The sequence below is a fragment of the Orcinus orca genome, chromosome 11, assembly GCF_937001465.1.
Source record: "Orcinus orca chromosome 11, mOrcOrc1.1, whole genome shotgun sequence".
NCBI classification, from domain to species: domain Eukaryota; kingdom Metazoa; phylum Chordata; class Mammalia; order Artiodactyla; family Delphinidae; genus Orcinus; species Orcinus orca.
In genome coordinates, this window is record NC_064569.1 from 85,731,521 (window position 1) to 85,752,586 (window position 21,066).

Below are 21,066 nucleotides of genomic sequence, written 5' to 3' on the forward strand. Positions count from 1 at the left end.
ATGTGCAACCCTGTAACTACAGTTATGGCTCCGAATCCAAATGCCTTAGCCTGGCCTTCAAGGCATCTCTCCATCCCAGCTCCAGCCCCTTTCCCCAGCATCCTTTCCACCTTCTCCACCCCACCCCGGGCCTCCAGTCTCCTTGCCCACAGTTCTCCAAACACTCGTGACAGTGTTCTCACTCCCTCTGCCAGGGTTCCTGGTCTCCACCTGTTAAACACTTTGTGGTCGCTTGAGGCTCAGCTCAATTCCTGTCTCTGAGGCAGAACTTATCTTTTCCCTCCTGTGTTCCCATAGAGCTTTGCACATCATTGCCCATCTTGCCAGCTACTGTGCAAACTCTTCCAGAGCATGACCCATCCTCATTCACCTCTAGCCTCAGGGCTGAGGGCCATGTCTGGCATACAGAAGGTGCTTGATTAAAGCTTTTAATGAATGTCTCCCAGCTCCTTCATTGCTGCACTTACCTGTTCAGCACAGGTACCACTGCCACCCAACTGTCCATTATTTGTTAAGGGAGTTTTCTGTTGAGCAAATTAGTGCTGGAGACATGATTGAAGGTTTGTTTAATCTTAAGAAAATTAATTAGTTTTTAAAGAGTTTAACGTAGCGTGTGCCAATGACTTTTTAATCAGGAAATCTTATCTAAAGCAAGCACTCTTTTGCGTTTACTCTACTTTTCAAAGTAATTCTACTGAATGTTATCAAATGTTGTCTTTAATTCAGATTTTGCTAATTCAGATCACGCTTGTCCTAGACCATATGAATTAGAGAAGAGTCCTCACTTGCTATCTGGTCAATCCCTATTAGGCACCATAAATGACCGGGCTGTATTTTAGAAGCTCACTGTAGTCAGTCCAAAGTGAGATGTGCTGTAAGTGTAAAATACACACTGAATTTCAAAGACTTGGTACCCTCAAAAAGGAAAATCCCTCGTTAATATTTGTCAGATATTAATTACAACAATTATATTTTGGACCTACTGAGTTAAATAAATTGTTGATTTCACCTGTTCCTTTTTACTCTTTTTTTTTTTTTTTTTTTTGTGGTACGCAGGCCTCTCACTGTTGTGGCCTCTCCCGTTGCAGAGCACAGGCTCCGGACGCGCAGGCTCAGCGGCCGTGGCTCACGGGCCCAGCCGCTCCGCGGCACGCGGGATCTTCCCGGACCGGGGCACGAACCCGTGTCCCCTGCATCGGCAGGCGGACTCTCAACCGCTGCGCCACCAGGGAAGCCCCTTTTTACTCTTTTGATGTGGCTGCTAGAACACTGTAAAGTACAAGTGTGGCTTGCATTACATCTCTGTGGGACGTCGCCGGTCTGGATTGTTGAGTCGCGGAGAACAGGGTGCTTGCCTCCCGGTCAATTTCAGGCAGTCGGTGTTCATTAAGTGTCTGTTGGATGAATGAATGAATGAGGTTGATCACTAACACATGGCTTCCTCTTATCTGCTGTGGGACCTGAGACAAGCTGTTTCACTTCCCTGGGCCTCAGGTTTTCTCATGTGTAAAATAAGCGACTAACCGGAGCCCTGTTATCTGCTTCCAGTTAGATCTCCAGTGATTTGGAAAAAGGATTTTAGTTCTCTACTTCCAGGGACTGCAAAACATTGCTCACTGGGGGCAGGAAATAATGGTGTCCCCAGCTTACTGAGTGGTGGGGTGAGAAGCCTCACTGGGAACCCTCTATAATTTCATCTTCTGTTGCAGCCCTTCCCGGATTGCTTCTTGGTCTCACTTAGAACCAGGAATAGTCTTGCTGCAATGCCCGTCTTTCTTACAGCTGTCCCCACATAACTTCTGGAATGTATTATTCATTTTTATCCCATCACACATAATTGATGACTCAACTCTAACAATGTCAGATTAAACATCAGTGAGGTTGTTTTCCCACTCCTACATTTGCACTGAAAATTATATATTCATGAGGCCATGTGGTGGTGGTCAAAAGGGCAATTAACAAAGTCAGATCATCTAGGTTCAAATCCCTCCCCCCACATCTTACTGGTTATGTAACTTTGGGCAGGTTAACCCAGTACCTAATTTTCCTCGTCTGTAAAATGGGGAAAATGCTAATAATTAACTCATGTAAGACGGAGAGGGTTACATGAAAATAATGTATGCAAAGCAATTAGCACGGTGCCTGGCACCTGGTTAATTAATATAATTAATTATATATCATAATTCATATATATATATGATTATGCTGTTGATTTCATTTTCAAAACCTTTATTCCATACCCACGCTGGGCCAGACATTATTGGGATATCACCCCATATTCCAGAGAGTGAAAGTTTTCCCCCCATTATAGCAGCTTTTAGGGAAAATGGCATAGCAAAAAGATTAAGGGTGTAAGCAGTCATGAGATTCAAAAAGGGAGAGTCAGAGGGGCTGGCCAGGCAAAATGTAACAAGAACAACAACAGCAATCATAATAATAATGCTAAATGCCTTCCATAGTCTAGTCCCATTACACGTTCGTTACACGTGTGGTCTCATTTCATCTTTATAACTACTTCATTTGACACATGGAGAAGCTGAGTCTCAAAGGCTGAGTCCAAGGTTGACCTCCTACCAAGTGAATCCAAACTCAAGTCTTTCTGCCCACAAGTCCTCTGCTTCTTCTACCACCTCCACGTCTCTCCCTTCAAGTGATGGGATCATTTCTTCTGATGTGTCTGAAAATCTTCTTTTCCTATAATAAGATATTTTCCTCCCCAGCATTCTTGAAAATCAGGCAAAAACAAATCACTGAGGTTGAAACCAGAAGATTGCCACTTTCTGTGAAGCGTGCCCCTCAGGCACACCGTGGGTGGGCTGTCCTTGTAGTATAAGAGGGGTCTGGTGATGATTAAAGCTGGGATGGTGGGCTGAGCTACCTGGGTGAAGGGAGCTCCCTGTCGTGCAGGAGACTAGCAGAGGCTCAAGGTGCAGCACTCAGGAATGGTCAGCATTTTGCGAGACCGGCGAGGTCCCTCCAGGTGAGACTTCAGAATGGAAAGTCAGGGATGCAGCAGGAAATTAGACAGGAAGACGGAACCTGGGCCGCCCCAAGCCCGGTCTGCATGTTTAGTTCTGGTGAGAGTGGGCAGGGAAGGTGGAGCCTGACACCCGCTGCGGTGCTGGGACATGGCGGGGCACAGCCATGTGACCCTGGCCACAGACTGTCCTATGGTTCCCTCCCCCAGCCCTGGGCTCCAGTGTTTCTCCAGGCCGACGTCTCCTGGGGTTGGGTCAGGGTGTTCTCAGCAGACACTCACTGCTGGTAGCCAGGCTGGGCTGGGGCGGGCAGGACTCACAGGTTCATGAGCTGCACCAAGCTCATGGTCACGTGGGTGCCAAGCTCACCGCGGATTCTAAAACGTCCACCTTTTATTCGTTCGACAAGCAGGCTGAGAAATTCTTCTCTCTTCCATTTTCAGAGATCCTTGGAGAGAGTTTCTCCACCTTGGGTAAGTCACGATAGCGTCTCCTTTGCCTGCCATTTACGAGTTGTCTGTGGCCCACTTCAAAGACACCCTAATGCCAGCACCTTCTAGGCGCTCGGTAAATAGTAATTGCTAACAGTTGGGGAGTGCTTCATTCTGTGACAGTGTTCTAGATCGTGCTCTGTACTATTTCACTGAATCCTCTCAGCAATTCTGTGAGCGTTCACAGCAGTCCTGATTTATAGATGTGGAAACTGAGGCACACAGAGGTTGAGTCCTTTGCCCAAAGTCATACAGCTAGCGAGGTCAGAAACCCAGGCGGCCCTGAACCTGAGCGCTGAACACGGACACGAAGCTGCAGACCTATGGGATGGGTGTTGGAGAACTGAGCCCAGGTGATTCCTCAGGGTCCATCAGGAAGCTTCAGGAAGGGCTCAGACAGCCTTTCGTGCCAGGAGGTCGAACGACCTCCAGGCCACTGCAGCAGGTCGTCTCTCTCCCCTGGTCCCTCAGCTCCTTCCCTGAATCGTCCCTGCCCCCGGCAGTGTCTTAAAACATGTTGGAAACATTAACTGGTCCCCTGCTATTCGTCCTCGCTGGTGTTGGCTCAGACAGTGCAGTTTAGATATCTTTCCAAGGGCAGACAGCGGGTCAGTGAGAGTCGATAATGGATTCCAGCAGATAGGACACCGATCAGATGGAATGCGAGCCTGGCGTCCACCTCCTCCTCGTGCGCTAGCAGCGGCTGGGCGCTGCCCCCAGGGAGGGGCCTGGGCCCCGGGGCACATGGGGGACTCAGCAGGCGGGTGGTCAGGGCTGATCTCCTGGCCACTCAGGCTCTCTGGGCATCTTCCCTTGTCAGCATGCCCTCCCATGCCTGCTGGTTCTTGGAAACTCACCGGGCTGGGGCTGTCTTTTTGTTCCCTGCTGCATTCACTGCAACAGTGCCAGCCCATAGTAGGTGCACAACAGGGTATTTGTTGAATGAAGCATCGGTAGTTCCTGTCCAGAGCATTATTTGGCTGACACGTGGGCCCCCTGGGCTCCAGTCTTGTCTCCCCATCTGCTTCTTGGATGTCTTCACTGGACGTTGCACGTTTAACATGCCAGGAGCTGCCGAAAGCCGCTCAGCTCCCATCTCCCACCTCGGCGCCTGGGAGCCCCCTCCTTCCGGCTGCTCAGGACAGGATCCTCAGAGCCCGTGCGGACACCCTCTTTTTTCACGCCACATGTTCATCCAAGACACAGTTGCTCTCAGCTCTGCCTTCAAAACAGACCAGGAAGGCAGTGGCTTCTCCCCACCCTGCCTGCTGTCTCTTTCCTGCAGTCTCGCCTGGACCATCCTTGCTTCCACCCTTTTCCCCACCAAAGAACATTCTAATGCTTTAGCCAGAGCTGTTCTAGAACGTAAGTCAGATGACGTCGCTCCTGCACGCACACCTCCGCCTCACTGTGAAGGCCCAGGTCCTCCCCGAGGCCTGGGAGGCCTGGCGCTCACCACCCTGTTCATTCCAGGCTCCCTGTGCTTCCTCAGACACGCCAGGCACACGCCCAACTGGCCTGTGTCCTGCTTCCCCAGATACACTCGTGGTTAGCTTCTGAGGACTCACTTGTGATGCTTTGAGGATTAATGAGTTAACATGTGAAAAGCATTTAGGGCAGTGCCTGGCTCGTTAGCTTTTAGTTACTGCTGCGTTCTTATCGTGGATGCTCGGGGTCTAATTCGTAGCAGACACTCAGGTTGGTCAATGGGCTACATGTCCAGGGCCTGGCCCAGTGCCTTGCACCAAGTGGGAACTCAAAGGTTTGTTGAACTGAAAATGTAGAGGTGAGGCAGTGCACACCCCGCCTGGTCCAGGCCATGAGAACTGAACAGTTTGAAAAACAGTTGGGAGCCCATCATTTCTGTGTCCTCTGAGGCAAGATCTCCTGCCTGCCCTCGCTGCTCCACCAGCCTGGGGAACTACCCCTGCTTGGGTCCCTTCCCCAGGGCCTAACCCTTACTTCCCGGCTCCAAGCTCAGACATCAAGAAAGCCAGGGATAAGGTCTCCTGGCGGGAATTGAACCCCTGACCCAGCTGATGGGGTGGCTGAGACCATGGGGAAAGTGAGCAAGGGGTAAGGTCTCCTGGCAGGAATTGAACCCCTGACCCAGCTGATGGGGTGGCTGAGACCATGGGGAAAGTGAGCCAGGGATAAGGTCTCCTGGCGGGAATTGAACCCCTGACCCAGCTGATGGGGTGGCTGAGACCGTGGGGAAAGTGAGCAGGTGACCAGATGGGGGCGGCTTCCCCTGCAGAGATGATCCCTTTGTGCCGGGCTTGACTGCCATCACCTTGGGCGCTCAGGCTCTGCCCAAGCATTCTGGGAATTGCCGATGGTCAGGGAAGGGGGGCGTTGGGACCTTCTGCCTTGGCTGTCACCGCTTCTGGCCTTTCCTTTCTTGACGCCTCCACTGGAAGCTTTTGCGCCAGAGTCTGAAGATGAAGGCTGTGGCCCGAGTCTCTCTTGGTCTCTCTCCAGGCCAGAAAAACCTTGTGAATCAGCTCTCTGTTTAGAGTAGCTTCTAATTTGAAGCAGCTGCTGTCCCCAAGCAGAACCACTCTGTTGGTGTCCCAGAACGCCAGCCTTCAGAGGTCTCCGCTGGTTAATGTGACCTTGGCTGTTTGTTCCTGAGGTACAGAGGGAAATGGAAGGCTGTTGTGTCCCCTCCCAGGGCCCCCTCGTCCCCTAGGACCACCCCGAGAGGCACGCAGAGCTGCACGCCCAGCTTCAACCGCAGGGCACCCGGTAGGGGGTATTCAGTGCATGAGAGTTTCTGCCCGTTCATGTTCCATGTGCCCCAGTGTGTTGGAAAACAAACGCATGGAAACTGCTTATAAATAAAACTACACCATGAAACTGCCCTCCTACTCGGAGGAGCTGACCCAGCTGTTTGTCAGAGAAGCATCTCTGCTGCTGATGCACAACACGCCCTTTTTAGGCAAAACAAAGAACAACGCTCTGTGCCCACGGAGCTTGCCTTTGGAAGGATCTTGGTGTGGGTCATCTGGTTTCTGCAACGTTCTTATTTTTAAAAAATTTTATTGAAGTATTGTTGGTCTACAGTGTTGTGTTAACTTGTGCTGTGGAGCAAAGTGACTCAGTTATACATATATGTATTCTTGTTCATATTCTTTTCCATTATGGTTTATCGCAGGATATTGAATATAGTTCCCTGTGCTATACAGTAGGACCTTGGTATCTATCCATCCTATAGATAATAGTTTGCCTCTGCTAGTCCCAAACTTGCAGTCCTTCCCTTCCCCCTCTCACCTCCCCCTTGGCAGCCACAAGTCTGTCCTCTATGTCTGTGAGTCTGTTTTTGTTTTGTAGATATGTTCATTTGTGTTGTAGTTTAGATTCCACATATAAGTGATATCATATGGTATTTATCTTTCTCTTTCTGACTTACTTCGCTTAGTATGCAACATTCTTATTTTGTGAGTGAAAGCATCATGGTGGGTTTGAAGTCAGGGAGACCCAGGTTTCAGCTCCAAATCTGTCACTTACTCACTGCATTTATTATGTCTCTCTGAGCCTTCATCTTATCATCTCCAAAATGGGAATGATAATACACACCTTGCACAGTTTCTGAGAGCACTAGAGACCATGTTGGTACAGAGCCCAGAGCATGGCAGGTGCGCAGGAAATGGGAGTGTTATTGACCCATGCAACAGCTATTTATTTTGAGCACCAGTTGTGTACTAGCTAGGGAATAAAAATGGCCCTTGTAGAATTAACATTCTAGATGAGGAGCCAGGTAACCAGATAAACAAGTCAAATAGGTAAGTCGGGAGGGAGGGCTGCAGTTTAAATAGTGTGTGCAGGGCAGACTTGCTGAATAGATGGCGTTTAAGCAAGAATCTAAGGCAGAGAGGGAGCTGACCAGGCAGAGAGGGAGCTGGCCATGCAGACAGCCCTGGAGAAGCAATGCCAGCCTCGAGGGGGAGGCTTGCCCACCATCTTTGCTGCTTTTGACGTGAGCTTTCCTACACGTGTTCTCTGAGCCCCATTGCCTGGCCTTCTGCCCCTTCATTTCTGAGCCTTACTGAGCAATCGAACCACCCTCCACAAGATTGACTGTGTCTTCAGGGAGTTTGTCTTAATAACAGAATTAATCAGACCAAACGTTATTTTATTTTAACATCTTTATTGGAGTATAATTGCTTTACAGTGGTGTGTTGGTTTCTGCTGTATAACAAAGTGAGTCAGCTATATGTATACATACATCCCCATATCTCCTCCCTCTTGCGTCTCTCTATCCCACCCCTCTAGGTGGTCACTAAAGCACCGAGCTGATCTCCCTGTGCTATGTGGCTGCTTCCCACCAGCTATCTGTTTTACATTTGGTAGTGTATATATGTCCGTGCCACTCTCTCACTTTGTCCCAGTTACTCTTCCCCCTCCCCGTGTCCTCAAGTCCATTCTCTATGTCTGTGTGTAAGTCAGAAAGAGAAAAACAAATACCGTATGCTAACACATATATATGGAATCCAAATGTTATTTTGAAATGTTCCAGGGAAAGAATGACTATGAGCCAGTGTAGGGCTGCCAAATTCTAATATGGAGCACTTGGGGCAACATGCAGCTAAAAGGCGAGGGGAGAGCAGGGCTGGGGAGCGACAGACAGAACCGTGACTGGTGTCTGAATCAAGGTCAGTTTCTAACCTGTGACAGTGGAGACTGGAGACAAAATACAGGATAGCCCTTCTCCCCTGCCTCTTGCCATGGCCAGCTCCTTTTCATCACTCAGGTCACCTCTTCCGGGAAGTCCTCTCTGAGCAGCCACTGAATTACCTTCAGAGATTTTGTCGCCACCTGACATTATCTTAAGTGTTTTGGGGTCTGTGGTTTATTTTCTCCTTTAGAATGAAAGTGCCAGGAGGGCAGGAAACTTGTTTCCCAAGAACCCAGACAAGTAGTTGGCACCTAGTAACTGCTCTATGTTTGTTTGGTAAATGGATGGATGAAATTGCTTTATATAGAGCTGGGGGAGGAATCACTGTAGACCAGTGTTTTTCAAACTGCAGGTCATGTCCCATTAGTGGGTTGCGACGTAAGTTTAGCTGGCGTTTAAAAAAATGAAATAGAAAAGAATTTAAAATATCAGAGTGCATTACACATGGTAAGGGTCAGTATTGTTTTAAGAAAAATGTATACATGCATGTACATATATCCCATATATATGCAATGACATACTTTATTTCTCACTGTGGAGTAGTCAGAAAAGTTTGAAACTCAACAGTGAATTCTAAATTTTCTCAGGCTCGATCTTCAAAAGGCACATTCTTCCCTCAGAGACTGTAAACATAGTTACATAAAGTTTACATTCCGGGGCCCCAAAGCCAAACTTTAAGAAAAGATTCCTTTGTTTCCTATTAACTGAAAAAAATGAATAATTTTCTGCTGCAGAGGGGACCCAATCTCCTAAGTCTCTCCTGACATGCATGGGGTTATTTACACACTCGCACACCCATATACACAGTCACGCAGATACACGCCCAGCCACATACAAGCACACACGGACACATACACACACGCACACATACACACTCTGTACACACACACACACACACTCGTACACACAGACATGAACACACAGTAATACTCACAAATAAATATCTATAGATACAAACATATATGTACACAGTGACACACAGATACAAACCCATTGGTGTATCCACGGACACAGAAACAACATAAACAGACACCTTATGAATATGCACATGCGTGCACACACACACACTTACACCCACTCAGGAACATCCTTACTTTTTCCATTTTGTGCACGGTGCCCCCCTCCACTGTGGAGACTCCCGGGCCATTTTCAGACGGGCACTCAGACAGGGGCACCCGCAGAGCCCAGCCTGCCCCTGACCAGCATCCACGGGTAGTCAGGCTGGGCGAGTCCACAGGCTTTGCAGGGACAAACTTGCATTTGAACTCGCACTGACTGGCTGAGTGACCTGGGTCAGAACCCTCCATCTCACAGAGCCTGATCCCTTACCTGGGAACTGGGGTAGGTCACACCTACCTCACAGGGGTCAGGAGGCAGTGGAACGAGCTGAGAGCGGGCATGGCGTACTCGCCAGCTGCCCCAGCAGGAGCGTCAGGACCTGCTGTGCCTCTCTGTGTGATGTCGGACCAGCTCCCTGGCCCATGTTTCTTTTGTAACAAGGGGATATCGCCTCTCCGGCAGAATCCTTGAGGGGAGGAACTGAGATCCACAGGACGATGCGGGCACAGTGGCTGACGAAGCTTGTCACGCACTCTATCCCCCAAGGCTGCATCTTCCCCCTACCGCCATGCATCCCACCCTGTGCTGTCCTCTGGGAGCACACAGAAGCCAGGCTGGGCTCTCCCTGGAAAACCCCTCTCTCTGCCATTTAAAGATCCTCCTTTGAAATAACATCCGTAACTTTGGGGATGGATCCACTCTCACTCCTGCGTTATAGAGAGCAGCCTCCCCATCTCTGGAAGGCTCTGGTATAAGGATCCCATGTTACCTGCATTGGGGCCCCCTGGGGTCTCCCTGGGGCACGTCAGTTGAAAAGATTGTGTCATTTTCACCTTCATAGTTTCATGGCCTCTGGCCATAGGGGAGGAGATGACAAGAGTCGTGAACGTAGGGAAAGAGAAAGGTCACCAGGATGGAGTGGGATGGCGGTCCTGGTCCAAGGACGAGGCACGTCCCAACAGAGCAGCCAGGGTGGGGAGGAATAACGCATCCCACATATCTTCTGCCTTACATTTTGCCTCCGGAACAATACAGAGCAGCAGGTGTCAGTGACAAAGAAACTGAAAAACGAAGAAATGCATAAAACGTAAGCAGAAAGCAGCGGAGTTTGTCTGCCACCTGGCACTGCCCCCTGGCCATCCCAAGCCCAAGTCCACGTGTGGGGAGCCCGTGAGCTGCACTGCCCACAGACCCGCCACGCGCCCCCGTGGGCTCCACAGCATCCTCTCTTCTTCCCTCTGTCATCAGCTAACAAATGAATGTTTATTGAGTCTCTGACATATGCCCGGCTCACGCCAGGTGCCTTTGGGGACAGGAGAGTGACGGAGATAGACGCCGCCCTCATAGAGGTTTTCAGATGTTATCTGAATCATGACACTGCCACTGCCAGGCATGCTGGGAGATTTGTTTCTCTGCCAGTTCAGGGCAGAGCTGGGGAGGCTGGTTCAAACAAAGTGGTTAACTGGGCACATCTCATTTAATCCTTACCACTTCCCTCGGAGGAAGGGGCTGTCGAAGAACCCAGAAAGTTGCAGGGCTGGGATGTCTGGTCAGCATGTATGGTTCTTTCATTTAGAAGCCAGTCACAGAGAACCACATACTGTATGATTCCAGTTTTGTGAAATGTCCAGAATCGGCAAATCCACAGAGGCAGAAAGTAGTTTAATGATTGCTTAGGGCTTGGGGGAGGCAGGGGCTGGGGGGGGATAGCTAAGGAGAGCGCTGGTAGGTACGGGCTTTCTGTTTGAGGTAATGAAAATGTCCTCAAATGAATCGTGATGATGGATGCCCAACTCTGTGAATATTGAAACCCATTGAACAGGACACTTGAAATGGGTGAGTTGTATGGCATGCGAATTTTATTTCAAAAAAGCGAGTTTTTGATCTTTCATTTAAAGTCGAGCCCTCTCCCTCCCACTCAGCTGGCCTGCTCCTGCAGCTGGGGGACAGCTGGGTCAGGATCTGCTCTCTCTCTGCCTTGAGCTTTTAAGTGAGGGGGGCGGGAGGAGTGGGAAAGATGCAGGAAGATTCGTGCACGAATTACGCAGTCTTGAGTTGGCCTTGTCTCTCTCTAGACCCAGCAGATGCTTCCAGCAGGGCCTCTCGTGGGTTGTTTGGAGACTTCTCTGTCCCTAAGGATCTCTCACCTTCTTTTTCCATAACGAGGCTCTGTTCCAGTTTGTTGCTGCCACCTCGTTCCTCAGGATTGGGAATTCCATAGTTACCATGCAGGTGGCCCATGGGTGGCATGGGTACCATGCAAGGGATGAGCCTTGAGGGCCCTCCTTGAGTGGGGCCCCCATCTGGTCCTTGGGAAGCCACATCCACCTATTCCCTGATGAAGTCTGAGAGGGCGGGCTGCTCTCCAGTTCAGCAAGCGTTATTGTCAAAGCTGCTAGGAAGTGGCAGATTTGAGCCTCAGACATTGGGTAGATGTGGCCCCATAAATGGCGGGGAGGCACATATATTAAATTCTTCGGTGATTTCAAAGCTGCCCTCCCTCAATTTAAGATGAAGGGGGAGGGGCTTCCCTGGTGGCGCAGTGGTTGAGAGTCCGCCTGCCGATGCAGGGGACGCGGGTTCGTGCCCCGGTCCAGGAAGATCCCACATGCCGTGGAGCGGCTGGGCCCATGAGCCATGGCCGCTGAGCCTGCGCGTCCGGAGCCTGTGCTCCGCAACGGGAGAGGCCACAGCAGTGAGAGGCCCGCGTACCGAAAAAAAAAAAAAAAAAAGATGAAGGGGGAAACCTCCCAGCCCTCTCACTTGGGTGTGTTTGCAGGTGGGATTTTGGCGGTTCAACAGCTCTCTCCGGTAAACCACTCTAAAATCTTTCCCATCTCCTAAAACTCCACTCTTTTGTGTTGACGTGGGCAAGGCTGGGTGGGATTGTGGGTCGGGTTAAGAGTTGGGCCACTCAGCACTTGGTGCCTCCTTTGCAAAGTCTGCCTATAGTCCAGTACCTGCTTTGTATTGAGCCACCTTATGTATAATGTAGCTTTGTGCTTCATTGGAAACTTCCATTTCAGTATCCTGAGACAATTATAAAATATTTGCAGGGGAGGGAGATCATGTTCTCACATCTTCCCTGGAGCAGCCGTGTCGTGTTCAGTAAAACCATATTCATGCCAAGATGAGCTTGTCCACTGCATACATTTCCTGAGATGCCCCATAAATGCTTTTTAAAGATAGATGTTCCTTGTCAAACGGTGCCTGAAGTTTCCAAATGGATTTGATCTTTTTCACTTGTTTATTGATGAGCTTTCTTTTGTAGGAGGTCCCAGTATTTTCTTGCCCCACCGAGACACCATTTGAATAGGTTATGTATCCAAATAAATAGCAAACGCTTTTAAGAAGAATAGAAAGTTGATGTTGCGGAATTACACTGGAGTTTTGATCTGTTTGCTGGTACATTTATCCTGAAGCTTCTGGCGAGGATGTTACAAGAAGACAGTAGAAAACAGCATCAGAAATCATCCCCCCTTTTCTTCCTCTGTGAATAAACAGCCAGGCTCTTTTTTTTTTTTTTTTTTAATGCCCTTAGTGTTGATTTTACAATTAATCTTGGGAAGGACCCAAGGACAACATCAGACAGTTTATAATTGAATCCAAATCTGGGGGTGGAGGGCGGTGGCGGAAGTGGGAAAGGAGAAGTTTATTCTCTTCTCAGCCACGTGTCATTTTTTAAGCAGTGCCTTGAAGGGTGAATCTAAAAGGGACTTAAGAGGGCAAAGTCGAGTTGGCATCCAGACTCTGCCGATGAGGGATGCTTTGGGAAACAACTTTAAAAGGAAACAACTAAAGCACAGAACCTTGATGAAAACCTTGCGTCGCTTGGTCCTGAGTTCGTCTTAGGCTCAGGATCTGACCTGTTTGCCCCGTCTCTCTCCAACAAGGAACAATGGGAAGCCACCATAGATGGAAAAATCTTTCTTGAAACTTCAGCGTGGTCTACCTGGTGCTTTCTCTGACCCCAAAAAGTTAACTTTATGGGAGGGACGGGATGGTGGGCACCAGACGTAGGTAGGAAAGGAATATCTCAGGGAAAGCTGAGTCTCGTCGGAAGTGTGTTGATGGGGTGTGAGGGTAAATGAAGGTTGGGCTGGGTGGGGTCAGGAATGAGTTGTTAGGATGGAAACGTCACACAGAGAGCTTCTGTTTATCAAGCGCTCACTCTGTATAAGGCACTGTGGGAGCATTTTATACAAATGGTCTCATCTGGTTTCTTTGAGGTCAGTACTGTTATTACTCTCATTTTACACCTGAGGAAACTGAGGCACAGAGGAGCCCAGCTTCCCCCAAGGTCCACAGCCAGCTGAGAGGTAAAACTAGGATTTGGAGGCTGCTTTCAGAGCCCCTCTTTTGCTCACCTTCCCTGATGAGATAAGAAGCAAAAGGAACAGATGATACCTTTTTTATTTTTTTAAACAAGCAACTTGTTTTTTGTTGTTTGTTTGTTTTCTGGTTTTTTTGCGGTACGTGGGTCTCTCACTGCTGTGGCCTCTCCCATTGCGGAGATGCGCAGGCTCAGCGGCCATGGCTCACGGGCCCAGCCGCTCTGCGGCATGTGGGATCTTCCCGGACCGGGGCACAAACCCGTGTCCCCTGCATCGGCAGACGGACTCCCAACCACTGTGCCACCAGGGAAGCCCCAGATGATACCTTTTGATTGTGTATTTACTGTGTGCCTGATGTAAAGCTCCTCACACCAAACTCGCCTCTTATCTCTACTTCCTCTTCACAGATGAGGAAATTAGGACCCAGAGAGGTTAGGTAACATGTCCAAGGTCACACAGCTAGAAGGTAGTGGAGCTGAGATAAAAATCCAGGTCTGTCTGGTTCCAAAGCCCACACAGCCACCTTCTCCCAGAGCCACTGAATTCCGGAGGCCTGGGGAAAAGTTTTTGGTGTGAAGATAGCTGGGCAACTCTACAGTGATCCGCTGTTAACCCTCAGAACTCGTGGCCCGGAGGAATCCTGGTTAGCCAGAGCCTGGTGCCCTCCACAGCCCCTCTGACACTGCATGTACGTTCTTTAAGCTGACGTCATCGTTCTTTAAACCTCTCCTCTCTCCTCGCCGGCGCAAATGGCCTTTTCTCCTGGGCTGAGTGGATGGGGGCCGTTTCTCTCATTTTATGGGGTGATGCCCATCTGAGCTCTGAGCCGCGTGGCTGCGTACTTCTCATCAGCCCTGGGGGCAGGAGGTTGTTATTTTAGGGGACAGTCTTCTATTGTTTTGTGCAAGCATGCCCTGATTCCCTTCCTACCTCCTGCTATAGGACCCCAAGATAAATGAGAAAGTGCGCTCGCTAAAGGACCCCAGCCCCTCATTCCTGTGGCTGGGCCGTGAGGACCCAGAGAGAAGGCATTCTTAGGCTCTCCTGGGAGCCACGGAGCTCCAACTGTGCCTTGTCCACCAGCCTGGCCGCGCTGTTCTGGGCGCTCAGCCTCTTCAAACACAGGCCAGGCTGTGGTTACTTCCAACCCAGGCCCCCTCGGAATTCCAGCAGGTATCGGAGGATGTGGCTAAGCTGCATCTGTTCTGCTTGGGCATTTGACGGCCTGGCTTTCTAATGCTCTTCAGCCAGGATGACAGTGGGTGCGTGCCTGTCTGTGGGATGGAGCCCTCCCGGGTGGAAATCAGCTGGGCTGAGACGGCATCCTGCGAACGTGGCTGTTCACCTGCATTTGCCCCCTCTGAGCACCACAGGTGTACCTACAAAACCCAGGTGGGAGCCACCACCTCCAGGTACACATAGCCAGATGCAAAGGGACTTTTCCACTCAGTTGTGTGTGAAGATAAGAGAACTGCACCCGCACTCTGTGTGGTTCACTCTACAAGGGTGTCTAATGGCAGGTAAAGGGCATGTGGCGACGTGGACCCCTGGTTCTGCGACCTCCTTCCTGGGGAGCCCTGCAGATGAAGGACATCCTCTGGACCACGTCTCAGTTTGTCCCATGTGGCTGATTCCCTGAGGACTAGTCTCACTGGGGACGTTTGTTTCCTGTTCAAGGCCACTCTTCCCCACCTCCCCTTGATGCTGCGGTGCGGGGTCTCTCGTCACAGGGATGGCTAACAGGTTTCCTCCACGCCCGCACCTCTGCCTCAGCAGAGGCTGCCCGGAGAACCCAGTTGGAACTGCGGGCGAGGCTGGATGGTAGACATGTTGGGTGCATTTTTGCCAGCCCACCGTGAGTGGGCCCTTTGTGGTCCTTCTGGCAGCGGGTTCTCCTTGGGGTCAGGACGCTGTGCTGTTTGGGGAAGCTGGGCAGAAAGAGCCACTTCCAAGTCTCCCCGACCTGTTATGTGCCAACAAGATGCCTGGTGGGCAGCACCTTGGCCCCCTGCCTCCCCCAAAGGATGTCTTGGAACATTGCGATTTGGACGTCCCCAGTCCAGTATCGTGGGGCTGTGCACACGCACTGATGTTTATATACATTCTGAAAGGTCAAACCAAGCACACGGAGAAGGAGCACAAAGGGACCCCTCAGGGGAGCCCCATCCCTGTGAGCAAACCGACCCAAGTCCCCATTGCGAGGCAGCCTCCTTTTGGTGGGGGGCTTCCTCTTGCCTCGCCCACGAATGCTAGAGGATGAGCAGTTTGGGGCCCCGGGGGGGAAAGGCCCCAGCCTGGGAGGTGGCAGAGCCGAGCGCAAAGCCCCATCTGCTCCCAGATAACTCTGGGCCTTGGGCAGTTTCAGCCTCTGCACACTGTGGCTATCTTCCCTGCCGTTGCTCCCTGTCTGGGCTGGGCTGAAGTCAGAGGGGCCAAGGGATGAATGGTAAAGGGCGTGGAGATGTAAAAGGTGCTTGATAAATGTCAGGAATCGGGTTTTCTTTGATGGTGATGGTGATGATAATGCAGAGGGTGGTGACAGCGATCCTGAGCTCAGCCGGACATCGGTACTGTTTGATATTTGACCTGGAGCGACATCCAAAAGTGAGCTTTGATGGTGGTGAGGAGTGCTGCACAGTACACAGTCTGTATGATAGCACAGCGTATAGTTTAGATACAGCCTAGTAGAGTTATAGGGAGGCTGCCTGGGTTCCAAATCTGAATCCACTGCCACCCAGCTCTGTGACCTGGGGCACATCACTCAAACTCTCTGTGCCTGAGTTTCTCTGTCTGTAAAATGGGCATGATAGCAGTACCTCACTCGTAGAGTCCTCGGTTTCAAAGACCATGGGCTAGCACTGGAGACCTAGTGTTCAAATCCAGACCATGTATAAACTCGGAGTATCTGAGCTAGAGGCAGAGTTGTGAGAAGAGCCCAGTCTTAAGTCCTGGGTGTGAATCCTGCCCAGGCCCTCGGCTTGCCAGTCCATGGGCAAGTTCTGGGCCTTCTGGGAGGCTTAGAGTCGTCATCTGTAAAATAGAGACAGTACCGGTCGCTTCTCTCAGAGCCATCGTGGGGATTTAAACAGGACTCTTCCCGACATAAACACAGCTCACGCCGAGTCTGTGGTCATTAGGTGCCAGCTGCCCAGCAAAACACTTCATACTGTCTCACGCCTCCCCGATCCCATCAGGCAGGTACTTTTTTTATTTTTGCATCCACAAAACATGGTTTTATTTTTATTTTATTTTTTTTAAAACTTTTATTGGAGTAGAGTAGATTTACAATGTTGTGTTAGTTTCTGCTGTACAGCAAAGTGAATCAGCTCTACATACATGTATATCCACTCTTTTTTAGATTCTTTTCCCGTATAGGTCATTACAGAGTATAGAGAAGAGTTCCCTGTGCTATATAGCAGGTCCCCATTAGTTATGTATTTTATATATAGTAGTGCCCAATCTTCCAATTTATCCCTGCCCCGCCCCTCCTGCCCCCACCCCCGGCAGGTACTATTATTGTTCCTTACTTTATGGATGTGGAAACTCAGGCCCCAAGAGGTTAAGGAGCGGCGTGTTGGAGGGGCACATCGAGGGCTGCTGCCACCCCGCCAGGCTCCCAGGGCAGCAGCCTCGCAACTCTGCGGCGGCACCTGTGGCTCACCTCCCCCTCCCCCCAGCAGGAAGCCTCGCCATCTTTCTGCCTCCGCCCCTTGGGGAATATTGCGCAGGGATGAATGGGTCTGGGATTGCAGGCTGTTGCTGGAATAAATGAGCTCATGTGTGTCGTGCCTGTCCCTTGCTGAGTGAGCGTCCACCTATGAAATCTCGATGAGCTTACCCAATGGACAGTAATATTGGATCAGCGTTTAAATGGACAGCCTGTGTGCGCTGAGAATGAGCAGTCAGTAAGGGCCTGTTGCCTGTCGGCTGGCTTGCCCTGCTCGGGCTCAGGCGTGGAGTTCCCGCCAAGCCTGGAGAAAGGTACGGCCCCAGCCCCGGGCTCCAGTGGATCTGGTGGCGCTTATTTTGCACAGGGGGTGCCAAGGGCTCAGGGACACTATTTAGCATTTACTTTCACACCCACCTTCTCAAAATCACAGGCACCTGCTCTAAATGGGGGCTTGTCATTCTCTAGGCCGGAGGGACATCTTGGGGACCACGGTCATACCTACTTCTTCTCTGGGACGATCTCCATCCCCTGTCGTTTTAAATGCAAACTAGAAGAGTTTGGATTCCAAATCTGGTCCACCACCGCCCAGCTCTGTGCCTCAGTTCCCTCATCTGTAAAATGGGGGCGATAACCAGGGCCCCAGTACCTCCCTCAGGGGTGCTTGTGAGGATTGAACGAGTTAATATATGGGAAGGGCTGGCACAGTGCCATGCACATATTAGGCTCCATAAAAGTGTCTCTATGATCATCCTCTGTAAATATCTGTTAAAGATCAGTATCCACTCTGTCTTTGAGCTGCATGAGGGCAAGGGGCCTGTCTTGTTCCACTGCTGCGTCCCCAGGACCTAGTGCCAGGTCTGACGTACGGCAGGTTCTCAGAAGGTATCTGCTAAAAGGGTGAGTGAATACATGTAAACAGTACTGCTCCAAACGTAATAGGGGACGGGATGGTAAGAGTGGTCTCTGGGTGCTCCCGAGCCCTTTAGGGGTTCACAGGCCTAGAAGGAAACATCTGCGACTGTATTAATTTCCTATGGCTGCTATAGCAGATGACTTACAAATTTAGTGACTTAAAACAACACAAATTTACATCTTATGATTCTGGACGTCAGAAGTCTGATGTGGGTCTCACTTGGCTAAAATGAGGGGATTTTAGCTTCTAAGGGCCCCCTGCCATCTTCAGAGCCAGCAACAAGCCTTTCCCACGTTGCATAACTCTGATATTCACTCGATATTGACTCTCACCTCTTCCCCGTTGAAAGGACCCTTGTGATTCTATTGGGCCCACCTGGATAACCCAGGACACTCTCCTTAAAGTCAGATGATTAGCAACTTTAATTCCACCAGCTACCTTAATTTCTTCCCCCTTTGCCAGGTAACAGAACATATTCACAAGTTCCAGGGATTGAGATGTGGGCATTTAGGGGACTATTCTGCTTACCACGGGGACTCTCACTTATTCAGGAGGCTGGGAAAGCCAAGGTAGAGACGCTCTAACTGCCCCAAACCATTTTTAGAGGATCAAGGTCTTAGAATCAGCACCTCTTTCACAGTAGCTCCTCCTGAAATTCATGACTCCAGACTGTGCTGTGGTGATTCTCTGGAGCTGGTGGTAGGTGCCAGTAAAACCAGCCTTAATAAAGGATAATAGCCCAGAATCAGAATCGGGAAATGTTCGGGGAGCCCCTCCCGTGGGGCAGCATTAGCTGCACTTAGCAGCTACCTGCTATTCTAAGCCAGTCTTTATGAGCACTTACTATGGGAAAGGGACTCTCCCAGGCATGGGATGCCCGTTATCTCACTGAGTTCTCATGACAGGCCCTTAAGATAGGTGGGTAGTTGTCATCTCCACTTGACAGATGAGGAAACCATGGCACAGAGAGGTTTAGTGACTTGCCCAAGGTCACACAGCTCATCAGTGGCAGAACTGGGATTTGAACCCAGAGAGTTGGGCTCTAGAACACTGCTCTCCCCTAGTGTGCTCTTCTGCTTCTCTGCCATTCACGTTCACACACATCATCTCATTTCAGTTGCACAACCGTCCTGTGAGGGGAGGGTTTCTTTTTAGTCCCCATGGCTAAGATTAGGAAACCGAGGCCAAGAATGATTGCTTGGCCAGCCCAGCCTTACTCAGCTGCTTAGTGCCCTGCTCAGGCTGTTTCTCCGCATCAGGCTGCCTCATCATGTGTTACTGATAAAGCATTAATTTAGAAAAATCAGTGTTTTCACAATACTCCCCACCCACCTAGTCCCTTTCAGGAGTGTTGGCTATTTTTAGTCCCGCCTCTCCTCCCTACAGGTAAGTAATCACAGCTATTTAGAGGGAGAGTTGGATGGCATTTCCTGCCCGCCAGCCAGGACTTTCATTTAGTGCTGGTCGGAAGATTGCAGCAGGCAGGCAGATGTGACGCTTGAAAGAGTACGCACGGCTGGTCTCCCAGGATCTCCTTAATGAAAAATTTCAATCCTGTGGACGAGAGTGGAGCAGACACAGCCCTCATTACTACCCGTGTCTAAATTAAACAAGACAAGGGAGGCTCTTGAGAAAAAAGGCAGAAGTTACTGCAGGCTGAGAGAACAAGCTGCGGGAGGTACGCTCCTGTCAGGAAAGCTTCTCTGACTTTCCAAGGTGCATGGAACGCCAACGCGTTTCTCCCTTGGAGAATCAACATCCACTGAGGTCGAGGGCACAAAATGGGCACAGCTGTGACTCCGGCCTCCTCGTCTTCTGGTCCTCTGGCTCCACCAGGGTGGGCTGCAGGCCTGGCCCTAGGACTCTGACTTGGCTGCCGTGGTTCCAGAATGGGGGGACCCCCCGCCGATGCACTGTCTTCTAGACCCTCCATTTGGCCCCCTGGATGACAACCTGAGATCCAAAGTGGCCCAGTGAATTTGTTCTAGAAATCAACATGCCAGCCATCACTTTTGCTGTACAAACACATTCATCCACTGTCTCCTTGCTCACCATTTTTCATTCATTCTCTCTGTCTCTCTCTGCCACACACACACACACACAGTGCTGGCTGCAGCCTGGCAGGAATATAGGCTTCCTGCCATTAATTGGAGGCTTCTGACTACAGACGCAGCATAACAGTCTATTCATAGTTCTTTTTTAATTCCAAGAAATGCTGCTCTAGCTAATACCTACTTCACGGCAAATGGCTGGTTGGCATATCAGCACTTTTCAAGTTATAAACACCCCCTTTGAGCTGGGACTCCTCGTTTCTTTGAAGTGTTCTTCTGAATGAAGAGTTACTGAGTGGCCAGCAGGCCCGGGGGTGGGGGGCACAGAGGATGAGCTGCCCAGAGAAGTGGCCGGCACCGGGAGATGCTCAGGGAGGTGGGCGGCCAGGGCTGATCCGCGGGCTCCACTCTCTCCAGAAGCTCCAGGAACCAGGGGGCACCCAAGCCACTTCCTACACGGCAATCCCGGTCGCAGCTTTCTTTGCCGGACACCCATTTCCTGGCGTAAACGTGCAAATGGTTTAGGAATTGGTCCCCTGCTCCACAGCTTCTCGAAAGCAATCCCTCTCTCCAGACCTACTGTGCCTTCCAGGCTCTTCTACACTTTTGAGTCTGAGGCTGGTTTTTATAAGCATGTCGCTTTTCGTAAATTGAGTGAGTGGACTTTCCTGGTTCCGTAAACATGCTGGAGGCATCTGGGGCCCCAGGAAACACACTTCCTCCTGAAACGTACCCCCAGAGCAGGCAGGATGGCGCTCAGAGTACCGTACCAGCTGTCATTTCCTGAGGACCTACTGTGTGCCGGGCATTTTACCCACACGATCTGATTCTCTACTACGTAGTGGATAACATGACTTTCCCCTTTTCTCGGCTATGGAAGACGGAACCGAGG

General features: G+C 50.4%; 1 protein-coding gene across 6 annotated transcripts in view; it reads left to right on the forward strand.

Annotated features, from left to right (window-relative positions):
• Positions 1-21,066, forward strand: part of CHST11 (carbohydrate sulfotransferase 11) — a 286,641-nt gene that overhangs the window by 216,215 nt on the left and 49,360 nt on the right. For 3 of the 6 annotated variants that reach the window (XM_033427583.2, XM_033427582.2, XM_033427580.2), the window contains exon 3: positions 3,422-3,451. The exons of the other annotated variants lie outside the window; for them this stretch is intronic. In XM_033427583.2, coding sequence (XP_033283474.1) covers positions 3,422-3,451 — 30 coding nt within the window. The remainder of the gene's footprint in view (positions 1-3,421; positions 3,452-21,066) is intronic. 6 annotated transcript variants of the gene reach the window in all.